Source organism: Mytilus edulis, chromosome 8 (genome assembly GCF_963676685.1).
Source record: "Mytilus edulis chromosome 8, xbMytEdul2.2, whole genome shotgun sequence".
Classification (NCBI taxonomy): domain Eukaryota; kingdom Metazoa; phylum Mollusca; class Bivalvia; order Mytilida; family Mytilidae; genus Mytilus; species Mytilus edulis.
Window position 1 is genome coordinate 39,277,638 of NC_092351.1, and position 13,127 is coordinate 39,290,764.

At 30.9% G+C, this 13,127-nt stretch overlaps 1 protein-coding gene across 9 annotated transcripts in view; it reads right to left on the bottom strand.

The window, feature by feature from the left end:
• LOC139485557 (probable phospholipid-transporting ATPase IA) overlaps positions 1-13,127 on the bottom strand; it is a 74,828-nt gene that overhangs the window by 15,002 nt on the left and 46,699 nt on the right. For all 9 annotated transcript variants that reach the window (XM_071270134.1, XM_071270129.1, XM_071270130.1 and 6 more), the window contains 8 exons: positions 12,537-12,659; positions 12,032-12,110; positions 6,889-6,950; positions 5,706-5,762; positions 5,309-5,416; positions 2,730-2,818; positions 2,184-2,285; positions 1,574-1,653 (listed from right to left, as the gene is read on the bottom strand). In XM_071270134.1, coding sequence (XP_071126235.1) covers positions 1,574-1,653; positions 2,184-2,285; positions 2,730-2,818; positions 5,309-5,416; positions 5,706-5,762; positions 6,889-6,950; positions 12,032-12,110; positions 12,537-12,659 — 700 coding nt within the window. The remainder of the gene's footprint in view (positions 1-1,573; positions 1,654-2,183; positions 2,286-2,729; positions 2,819-5,308; positions 5,417-5,705; positions 5,763-6,888; positions 6,951-12,031; positions 12,111-12,536; positions 12,660-13,127) is intronic.

The following is a 13,127-nucleotide window of genomic DNA, read 5'->3' on the forward strand; positions in this document are numbered from 1 at the left end:
AATAAAGAATTAGTAAAAAAATAAAATTTGAAATTTTCCACATTTTCAGTAGTATTTTGATAGAATTTTAAAATCTTCTAAAAGATTTTTTTTTAAACAAATGTAACAGTAAAATAGAGGTCACAGATAATTTTTCTATTAATCACATATATATCATAATTTTCTTCTTTGTCATAAGTTTTCTGTAATGGGAAAACATAACAAAATCAAACAAAAGGACAACAAAATAAAACTGACCTCAAACTGAACTTAATTCGGTTGTCGGTAAAACTTTATTATCTGTCAACACAGGAAATGCTACTTTAACAGAGGACAAAAAGATTTACTTTTCTTTCTAACTTTTGATTTTTTTTATAATAGTGAAACATTCCAGCCCATCTGTGCCTGATCCTTAACAAATTGAATTATATGCACAGACAATAATGTGTTTAATGAGCTATATTCCTGACGTGAAGTATAAAAAAAACACCATATAACTAATGTGTGTCCTATGTTGCCTTAAAAGCAGTTTTTCATATCAATTCCCATAGTAACAGAAAACAGAGGTCAATATTTGAACTTTATCTTTTACTGGTTTTAAGTCAAAAATATTTTCCACTAAAACAGTTCTAATTTCATTCTCAACACAAGAATGTTGTTGGTTTTAAAGAGAAAAAAAGCTAATGATGTAAACATCATACAAGTTCTTACTTCTTTTGAATTATGAAAAAAAGTCTTACAATTAATTCTAAATGTTAATTTTTGCCCAAACTATTTTTTTAGGAGGTGAAAAAAAAGATAATGATGTACTATAACATCAAACAAGTGCGAACTCCTTTTGAATTATGAAAACATATCTTAGTATAAATGCCACTGCATACGAAATATTATTTTTTGGTCAAACTAATTTTAGAGGTTCCTGGGACACACAGTAGATAAAGTCAAACCATTACATAGTGCCTTATGAGTGGACTATGGTATGTAGGGACTACTTACACCTCTTAGTTATCCCCCTTACAGAGTATTTTACAACTGGATTGGCTACAGGTAAAATTTACAAAAATACTTGTGAAATTTTACAAGAGTAAATCTGTATAATGTAAAGTCAGAAATTATTGCTACGTTTTTTTTGTTTTTTTTTATTATTGGGAAAATGTGACTGGGTTATCATCACAATAATTAAAACTCCGATTTTGAATTTAAATATATGAATCAATCAAGATTTTTCTTGATATTACAAAAATTAAAATCGCATTTTAGCTAAAATGACAAAATCGCAATAATAAATGCACACAATAATTTCTGAATTTACAGTAGTATGCAATTACTGATAGAGAGTAATTTCTGTATGCAATGTCTGATAGCCAACAATACGTTTTACAATATATGAATATACAGAAATTTGTTGGCAGTTAAAATATTAAAACATGTCAGTTTTGTTTAACACTGTCTTAAAATGCTACTTCATGTTAGGAACAGATAATTAAAAAAAGCAAAAAAACAGAATTAATCCAAAAAGTATAAACATGTTAGGAATGCAAAAATAACACAAACTAATCTTTGAAGATTTTTTTTAGTAACCATGGTAACTTACGAGGCTGATCAGGTCCTGGTGTCATCCTACTTGGGGATCGAGTGAATACATTGCGTAGCAGTCTTGCTGTTTCTGTCAATCTGTAAAAAATATTTAATTTATTTTTAACCATCATACAATTCTCAAAATGTATATTAACATAATAACAATTTCAAGTAGTTTCTAAGGCCAGGATTTTTTAATTTGTTGGTTTACGGATTTTTATGATGAAAAAGTGGGATCAGACGGTCAGGAAAAAAAAAAATCTTTCAAGACAGAAAAATATGCAAAAACAAGAATGAGTACCCAGTACATGGATGCCCCACTCGCACTATCATTTTCTATGTTCAATGGACCGTAAAATTGGGGTAAAAAAGCATAAAATGTCAATTTTATTTTTATTCTGCAAATCTGAAAAATGGGGTCGGCAGATCTGTAAACCAACAAATTAAAAAACCCTGGGCCTAAGTGTACTGATAAATGTATTGAATAAATATTTCTCACATTAGTTTTTCTTTCAATAATTTCTATTAATTTTTCTAAAAAGAAATGTCTTCCTTTTGAAATAGTCTGATGATCTGCGTACATTCTCTTTTGACCTAGTTAATACATTTCAGTGGGATCTACCTACTTTCTCTTAGTCAGTTTAAGTACTATAGGAGTAGGATCTTCATGTAACTTTTCTTTCTCCTGAACTTCTTCCTTTAATGTTTTGTGTGTGGTCCTCTTTAATCTGAAAAGTAAGTCATTCGTGTAAATATATATAAATTAAGAGTAACTGAAACAAACACTGATTCTTTCCACTTCAGGTTTTGCAAAATTTGAATCAAAACATTAAAAATCGTGGCAGAATATCAATCTATTGCAAGAAAATAACATTTCTTTGTATAACTTTATTGTTTAATAAATAAATTTGGTGTATTTATTGTGTTCTGATTGGTTAAAAGTATTACTTTTATTTTGAATGTTGTCAATTTTTATGGCGACACGCCCACTCTGACGTTGTGTATTCATACGCTCACATGTGTGTTAAAATAAATAATATAAAAAGTTCTTTGAGCCTTATTTTTGATAGAAATTTATTTATAATGAATGGCAATAATTTATTTTGAATTTATTGAACCATTAATTTTATGGATTTTAATTTTTAAATAAAACCAAACAAAACAGTACTCACGCTTTCCAAGCAATATCTCTGATTAAACATGTAAATGGTACAAGGAAAAGTCCCATCCAAAATATGGAACATCCTAACACATGTGACCCCTACAATACAATTAAAATACTAAGAAGGTAAACAGTGTTAATATTACAGTGGCCTAAAATAGACCTCGGTCAAATTTTTAACATAAGATAATAATATTAAACACATATGTTAAATCATCAAACAGCCTCAGTTAAATAAGAACATACTGGAAAGCCCTACATATCTAAACAAAACAGGTGTTTTATTTGCTCTGTGTTGAAGGCCTCAATGTGACTTTCAGATGAAGAACAGCAATAAAAGTGTTGTCCCTTTGCTTTTTGCAATACTTATACAGATTTTGTGTCCTGGATAGATACCCCATAGCCTTTGCTATTTGCTATACTTGTACAGATTTTGTGTCATGGATAGATACCCCATATCCTTTGCTTTTTGCTATACTTGTACAGATTTTGTGTCATGGATAGATACCCCATATCCTTTGCTTTTTGCTATACTTGTACAGATTTTGTGTTATGGATAGATACCCCATATCCTTTGCTTTTTGCTATACTTGTACAGATTTTGTGTCATGGATAGATACCCCATATCCTTTGCTTTTTGCTATACTTGTAAAGATTTTGTGTCCTGGATAGATACCCCATATCCTTTGCTTTTTGCTATACTTGTACAGATTTTGTGTTATGGATAGATACCCCATATCCTTTGCTTTTTGCTATACTTGTACAGATTTTGTGTCATGGATAGATACCCCATATCCTTTGCTTTTTGCTATACTTGTACAGATTTTGTGTCCTGGATAGATACCCCATATCCTTTGCTTTTTGCTATACTTGTACAGATTCATGGATAGATACCCCATATCCTATGCTTTTTGCTATACTTGTACAGATTTTGTGTCATGGATAGATACCCCATATCCTTTGCTTTTTGCTATACTTGTACAGATTTTGTGTCCTGGATAGATACCCCATATCCTTTGCTTTTTGCTATACTTGTACAGATTTTGTGTCCTGGATAGATACCCCATATCCTTTGCTTTTTGCTATACTTGTACAGATTCATGGATAGATACCCCATATCCTTTGCTTTTTGCTATACTTGTACAGATTTTGTGTCATGGATAGATACCCCATAGCCTTTGCTTTTTGCTATACTTGTACAGATTTTGTGTCATGGATAGATACCCCATATCCTTTGCTTTTTGCTATACTTGTAAAGATTTTGTGTCCTGGATAGATACCCCATATCCTTTGCTTTTTGCTATACTTGTACAGATTCATGGATAGATACCCCATATCCTTTGCTTTTTGCTATACTTGTACAGATTTTGTGTCATGGATAGATACCCCATATCCTTTGCTTTTTGCTATACTTGTACAGATTTTGTGTCATGGATAGATACCCCATATCCTTTGCTTTTTGCTATACTTGTACAGATTTTGTGTTATGGATAGATACCCCATATCCTTTGCTTTTTGCTATACTTGTACAGATTTTGTGTCATGGATAGATACCCCATATCCTTTGCTTTTTGCTATACTTGTACAGATTTTGTGTCCTGGATAGATACCCCATATCCTTTGCTTTTTGCTATACTTGTACAGATTCATGGATAGATACCCCATATCCTTTGCTTTTTGCTATACTTGTAAAGATTTTGTGTCATGGATAGATACCCCATATCCTTTGCTTTTTGCTATACTTGTACAGATTTTGTGTTATGGATAGATACCCCATATCCTTTGCTTTTTGCTATACTTGTACAGATTTTGTGTCATGGATAGATACCCCATATCCTTTGCTTTTTGCTATACTTGTACAGATTTTGTGTCCTGGATAGATACCCCATATCCTTTGCTTTTTGCTATACTTGTATAGATTCATGGATAGATACCCCATATCCTTTGCTTTTTGCTATACTTGTACAGATTTTGTGTCATGGATAGATACCCCATAGCCTTTGCTTTTTGCTATACTTGTACAGATTTTGTGTCATGGATAGATACCCCATATCCTTTGCTTTTTGCTATACTTGTAAAGATTTTGTGTCCTGGATAGATACCCCATATCCTTTGCTTTTTGCTATACTTGTACAGATTTTGTGTCATGGATAGATACCCCATATCCTTTGCTTTTTGCTATACTTGTAAAGATTTTGTGTCCTGGATAGATACCCCATATCCTTTGCTTTTTGCTATACTTGTACAGATTTTGTGTCCTGGATAGATACCCCATATCCTTTGCTTTTTGCTATACTTGTACAGATTCATGGATAGATACCCCATATCCTTTGCTTTTTGCTATACTTGTACAGATTTTGTGTCATGGATAGATACCCCATAGCCTTTGCTTTTTGCTATACTTGTACAGATTTTGTGTCATGGATAGATACCCCATAGCCTTTGCTTTTTGCTATACTTGTACAGATTTTGTGTCACAGATAGATACCCCATATCCTTTGCTTTTCTATATGATTTCATTTATACGTCCTATACAACCAATCAAATGAATACTAATCAGTGGTAATTTTTTTATTTAGTGCTACTCACCATTCCCAACATTTCTGGGGCCAGGTCTACTACTTTATATACATGGCTATATACAATGAGAAATAAAAACCAGCTGGCTATACTACCCCAGGTGGCTAAATGTGTTAACTGAAAAAGAAATATTGGCTATATTAGTGATTGCACTGGATTATTTATCAACATTGGGTTTTTTTTTTTATCCACAATCATGAAAAAAGTTGAATTTCATTTCTCTTACTGTAACTGGACTCATCTGTGAGTATATTTTTTTCATAATTTGTGGTGTAATATATATAGTCTTACATTGGTACCAGTGGATTATCTGATTTCCAATCAAGGTAGTTAAATAATCTAATTTTAAAGTCCAAGCCAAATAACATCATTTGTGTGCAATATGACACATTCCTTATTAACTTACCCAGGTCCAAGCACTAGTTTCTAATCCTGCTTTTAAACATACAGTTACTACTACATACTGAAATAGAAATATATTAAATAATAATGATGATCAAGGCTACTTTAAGTCCTGCAGAAAATTAATAAGAATATTCAGGATGAGAACATGTTAATGAAATATGAAAATTAACCCTGCTTTGTACTAGACCAACACACTAAGCAGGATTTTTAAAATGCGTATTCACAAAGAAACAGTTGGCAGGAAGACAAGTCACCTTACCCTGACACATTATTCTGACTTTTGAGTTGACCTGTCTTTGTTCTTACTTCTAAATGCATTGTCCTTAGCAAAGTAGCAGCAAATACCAAATTTAAAGTCTTCATATTCAAGTACTTAATTTAATTGCCTTCTGCAAGGGGTAGGTATTAATCAACAAATCATTCGCACATAAACAAAAAAAGACAGAGGATGAAAATCAGATTTTTTCAAGAATTTATTTTCTCTGCTCATCTAATTTTATTTGTTAATGTTAAAAAAAAATCTGAATTTTGTAGTAAATGTAACTGTATGATGTAGAAATTGTGTTTTTTTTTCAAATATGCATCAAATTGTAATATGTTTATAGTACCCTTATTGCCTTTCTATTTGAATGAAAATAAAATAAAAAGAAGAATCTGTTTCTTGTTGTTTTTTTTTTTTTATAATTAAGTGTTCACTGCTTGCAAATAAATCATTATATTTATCGTATCTGTATAGATTTGTATTCATGTCTCCATCTCCTTATCATTGGTAACTGTATAGACAACAAATGATGTGTTTTTGAATATCTTTATGTACAAAAATGCTTTTACAGATAACAAGAATTTCAAAATATAACATATTGTTAAATATTTTAGATTTATGTTTTAAAACATTTCATGAAATACTGTAAATTCAGAAATTATAAGGAGTTTTTTTTTTATTAATGCAAATAATGCAACTGACTGAGTATTATAATAATAAAAAAAGCTGATATTTAACAAATGTATCTGTACTATGCAGCTTTTCCTGAAAACGCAATAATTAATCTTGCATTGATGTCCTTTCATCAAAAATCGCAATACCAGTAATAAATGAAAGCAAGTATTTCTGAATTTACAGTAACACACCAAAACAGAATTTTATTCTTTTAGAATGCTTATTGGCACTACATTTTTTTACTTACAGTATATACAAAATTTCCTAAAAATAAATAATCTCCTACTTTTCCATCAGAAAAGGCTACATCTGAAATATGAAACATGAAGTATGAAAAACAATTTGTTCAATCATGTTTTAGTGTCATGTAATTGTTAAATGTGGAAGTTAAAATGTTTAACATGAAGCATTATGAACAGTTTCTTGAATCATATTTTAGTATAATATAATAGTAAAATGTTAAAGTTAAAGTTCATATAAAAACAAAGGTAAAACTAAATGCCCCCTCGGCTATGGCGGGGCATACAGATATTGGTACATACTTGTAGAAGCTGAACATTACTTATCACTGATTAAAGCTCATCTTGTGCAATTCTAACCAATTACATAAATAGTTCTTGTTTAAAGACAAATCCTTCTATTCAGATCTACCAATAATATCTTCTTTATATTTTATTTTTACTTTAGGCTAGGTAAAAGCTTTAAAATAAGAAAATAAAAAAATGGGGTCACCGACCTCGTTTTCGATTTAAAACGCCATCTTTTTCACGGAATTTGGAAATTGGGACTTCTACTCAATAGCAGTGTAATATTTTTTTAAAAGTCCGTATCCAATAAAAACTTGTCTGTTTTGTTATCATAGTTGTTAATACAAACTATTCTAATAATATCACCATTTTCTGAGTGGAAAATAATAATGATAAGTTGCTGAAATAGTTTTCCCGCCTTTTTTATTGTGAAATACCTATAAAAAAATTTAGTTTAAAAAAAATTGACCAATAATTTCTCCATGAGTCTTCAATAGAATATGTGTTGTTTATATCTAAACAAAATAAGGAAATAAAAAGATGGGGTCACCGTAATGGAAAAAGAGATATTTCTAAAAAGGGGGTAACAATTTGAATTGGCGGGAACATATTGCGCCAATTCTAAAAACAACGTCGGAAGACGTTCGGTAGGTTTAGGCTATATTCTTACAAATTAGGGACGACCCAGTTCTCGTTATTTGCTGATTTGTTGTTTGTTTGTTTTAAACTACGATAAATTCACATTAATCTACACATGATAGTAGGCTTAGTTTTAAGTCAGTATATAATCACAGACACGTAATATAAATGCGGTGGTTGGAAAACAATGCGTTGTACAAATGTACACACGAATGCTTCTATGAACATTTTATTTCAGGTTATTCATAGTGCTTATGTGTTTAACAGAAATTCTTTTTAAAATAGTGAAGACATTTTTACATAATATCATTGTTCAATCAAAGTATATCTGAAAGACAAGACAGAATTTAGCTTCAGGTATATATCATGAATTTTAATTTCGTTTAAGAATGTTGTTCCTTTTTATTTAGATGATAATTCAGAGCTCCAGATAAGAATTCACAAATTGGGGTTTTTACCCATCATTTTCTTATATAATTGGGTGATAAAGTTTTTTAATTGCATTATCAATTCCAATTCACCCCTCATGTTAATATAAAATTGGGTTTTTCACCACCAAGCTCCTGAATGTATTGGGGTTTTTCATCAACACAATATTGAATATTTAGGCAATATCAACCCCAGATTTTTTTCCATCTTAAACATGTTAAATATGTTTCTTTTTTGTTTAGCTGTTTTAATTGGTTTAGGGTTAGGGCTAGCTAGGGTTATTTGCTAGCTCACGGTTTTATTTGGTTTATTCACTGAGGAGCAATTGTAGGTGTAATTTGTGTCCCGTTTCAAACCTTCTGCAAGTTTTGTATTTTCTCACACAAAAAAATATGTGTATTCACAGGCACTCGTCTTATACCTTTATATAATAAATTCTGAGACCCCTGTGTGTGTATTCCAATGATATGAAAAAAAAATAGTACATAAACTCTAATTATACTTGAACGATTTTGTTTTATTCAATTTACATAAATCCGTGTTTAGTTGTCTTTTATTAGAGCTTTTGGTTTCTGATGCTTAAATTTATCTTGTCATAATTGATTTGGCCTTTCACTTTTTCCAACTGATTTCGTTTTTGACAAAACCCCGTGTTAAGTACCGGTCTTTGTAAGAATCATGCAGGTTCCTGTTGATAGGCGATTCATGACCCATCTTCAAATGTCTTTATATTTTGTTTATGAGGAGGGTATGGTATGAAAATAAGTTTCATGTATTAATTTTTTTCTTTTGAACCTTGGTTGCCATGGAAACCATCCTTACAAAATGTTGCCTAAATACGTTCATAAGTAGCCTTTGAAAATTGAAATATAAGGGGTTTTAAAGTCCCATAGAAATAAAGTTAATCAATACAAAAAATATGTATATTTACAGTATTGACAAACAAAACCCCTAACTATACAAAAACGTGAAAATTTTGAATTTATTAAATAGTTTGTTTCCATAGCAACCATTTAAAAATGTGTTAAAATTCGAAAATGAAAAATTTCAAAAAATCTTTAATTTTAAATCTGTTTATCTCCCAAGACCAACAATACCATGAAATGTCATTGACAAATTTTGAAAGACCACATTCTATATATTGATAAAATAAAAAGAAAGTCGTGTGTTTTTTTTTTCTTTAAAAAAATAATTTTAGTCAAAAATTGTCAATTTTCACCAAAATTCAGATTATCAAACAGATGAATACTGAAACATTTTGAACTGAAAAAGCTAAAACATTCCATTTATACGTGCATTTCTGACACAAATTTGGTAATTATAAATGAGAATATATGATTGATAGAGATATTTTGGTAGAGAAGGAATTTTTTTCTCTCTGGGCATGGTGCCACCCCCCCCCCCCCCCCCTTTTTTTCAAAATTCAAAAAATTATTAAAAATTTAAAAGATGGAATTCAATTGTGAACATTTTGAGCATTAAAACATGAAATTTCTTCAAAGGGTGAGCACAATAATAGAAATCCCCTACACCATTTTTATACGACCCCAAAAAAATTTTGGGATCGTATAATGGTATGATGTCGTCGTCTACGTCGTCTGCGTCGTCGTCGCCCGAAGACACATTGGTTTTCGGATAATAACTTTAGTTTAAGTGAATAGATCTTCATGAAACTTTTTCAGAAGGTTCAATACCACAAAAGGAAGGTTGGGATTAATTTTGGGGATGATGGTCCCAACCGATTAGGAATTAGGGGCCCAAAGGGGCCCAAAACAAGCATTTTTTTTAGTTTCAGGATAATAACTTGTGTAGAAGTATTTCAATTGCTCTGAAATCATATCGCAATGTTTAAAACCACAAGTAATAGGTTTGGATTCATTTTAGGGGTAATGGGGCCAAAGTTAAGGAATTAAGGGCCAAAAAGGGGTCAAAACAAGCATTTTTCTAGTTTCAAGACAATAACTTATGTGTATTTGTATGGATCTCTCTGAAATTGTACTACAATGTTCAATACTGCAATGGAAAGCGTGCTCAACTGATGCCCTGTTACTTATTCGTTCCATATTCGCTTACTATACGTATGGTATTCGGTGCACCTTTTAAAAAATATCTTTTCAATTGTATTTATTCATTATTATTTTTTATTTTCTGTAAATTACTCATTTTCCGTTATACGTATTTTTTGTTATCGAAATGGTTAGACCGATTATTTTAGATATGCAATGTATACTAAATGAAAACGCACAAGTTCTTAAAAGATCGAAAACGAGAGATGCTCTTCAGAGATAGATTTTATTTCAATTCCGTGCAAGTGTTAACAGGGTCAAATTAACATCATATCTGTTTTGATCATTCATCCTTAGGCATCAATGAATGTCGAAATATTCCGTAATGTTGCTAGAAACTCAGTCTAAGTATACTCATACAGATGTCATACCGTGAGTATGGATAAAACCTAGTCCGACCTCTTTTCTCAAATCTCCTTTTAATTGATTTTTTTCCATATGCATTCCTCTGTAATTCTTCATTCCGACAACTTTTTAACACGGACACGATTATGTTTTTTTTCCTACAAAAATTGTGCACCTTGCACATAAATATCAAATTTGGTAAATCGGAACAAACTCGGAATGGTCATATAAAAAACCTAGAATGTTAGAAGCTTTTATGTTAACTTCTCTAGATGTACTTTGTTTTACATGTATACGTCGTTAGGTTACTGTTTTGTTGGTGTTTATCAGAAATCTAATTATTATATTCATGTAAAAATGTAAGTGCCGTACACATTCAAAATACGTCAGTGCAATTTGCCATATCCATATATAGGCACGTTATGTAACTATTGCTAAAGATACATTGAATTTTGAGGACATGTCCAGAGTGATTGATGATTTTCGTACTTTCTTAATGATTTATAAAATATCGATATAATTAAGAACCTACGAAAGTCTATACATATAGAAAATTAAGGAAAAAAGTATTATATTATAATTTGATTGGCTCATCTTTCTGTCGAGTATTCAGATTCTGTATCGTTTCTTTGCAGTCATTTTTGTGTATTTGTTGTTGTTAGATTGCTGTATAGTTGACTCTCTTTTCATTCTCATATTTTATCCAATTCTGGAACATGTTTATTATATAAAAACAATTTTCATTTTTTTTCTCGGAAAATTAACCTATCAAAACGATTGTCACTCTCTCCATCGGCTCAAAGAGGAATAACTCTAATAAACGTTTCCAGTTGGCGGAAACCGAGACGTCATAAACCGCTGACGGCATAGAACCGTTGCGCTTGTATATGCGCATAAACAATAGAGGGATTTGTCTTTAAGCATACTTTACTACATGAGGAAATGTCTGTACTAAGTCAGGAATATGAAAGTTATATGTTTTCCATTTGTTTGATGTGTTTGAGCTTTTGATTTTGCTATTTGATAAAGGATTTTACGTTTTGAATTTTTCTTTGAGTACAGTATTTTTGTTATTTTATTTTATTTTTACATTTCTACCATTGTGCCAATAATATTTACAATCTTTTTTGATATAACTAACATAAACTACTTTGATTTTAAAAACAGCAGCAAACATTGTATATTGTATTCGATCAACTTCTTAGTCAGTGGCGGATCCAGAACTTTTCATAAGGGGAAGGCTCACTCCAGTCATGCTTCAGTGATTCCCTATATAATCAACCAAATTTTTCCCACAAAAGGGGGGCCTGGGCCCCCCAGGGACCCCTCTGGATCTGCCTATGTTAGTTTGTGTTTGTTGATTAGAAAAAACAGTAGAACTTACCATGTTTTAAAGATAAGACCGGTAGCCAAAATAATAAAACAGAATGAAATATAGAATTAAGGATCCACATCCAAAACACCTGTAAACATACAAAAAATATGATAGTCATTTATACATAAACTAAGCTCTAAAATATATTAACAAATGATAGATTTATAAATAGGAAGAAAGTGTAATGAAGGAGCAGCACATTAGATTTGATTGATTGATTGGTGTTAAACACCACTTTCAGCACTATTGTGCTATTTCCTAGTAATCCATTTTGTAATGGTGGAGGAAGTTCCCAGAGAGAACCACTGACCTTCAATAGGAAAACTGATAATCCTTATCCATTTAGATTTGATAAGGACGCACAGCTATATGCATGATTCAAACACGCAATCCCAGTGCATTTGAATTAAGATGCAATTTATAAACATTCTTGTCTTACAGTTTAATACAATACTCATGTATGGTAAAGAGTATACTATACATACCTTTACATTGAAGAGTATACTATACATACCTTTACATTGAAGAGTTCTGCTTGCTGTGATGCTTTATACAGTGCTGGAAACTTCATCATGCTTTCAGAACTACATATTCTGTCAAACAGACCTATAGCTAACGGTGGTGCAGCTGTGAATAGCTTAAAGAAATAAAATGAAGCAATGATAATAAAACCATCAAGTAATACTTCTAGATTTCAAAAACGTGTTTAAATTTAACAATTAACCCAAAAGGAAGAGCTGTTTTAAACAAAGCCAGCCATAATCAATTAAAGTTTTCATAAACTTGACTTCTACTCTAGAAAAATACCATGTTCTTGTAATTATCCAGCAAACCTATATCTTATTAAAAGTGACAAAGCATCAATAAAAAAAGTTCAACCTTCTGATAATCTTGTAAATTTCTTGGGTGATTTTCTGCAAATTTAGTGTGAAAATTATTAGGTCTTTCAAGAAAAAACAAAATATTTTCCTGGAAGGTGTTTAATACCTAACTGCATAATAGCACCATAAACATAGTTGTTACTTTGTATTTTACATTAAAAAAAAAATCCATTTAAATAATAACAACTTATTGCAATAGATATATTCTAGTATTAACTAGATAT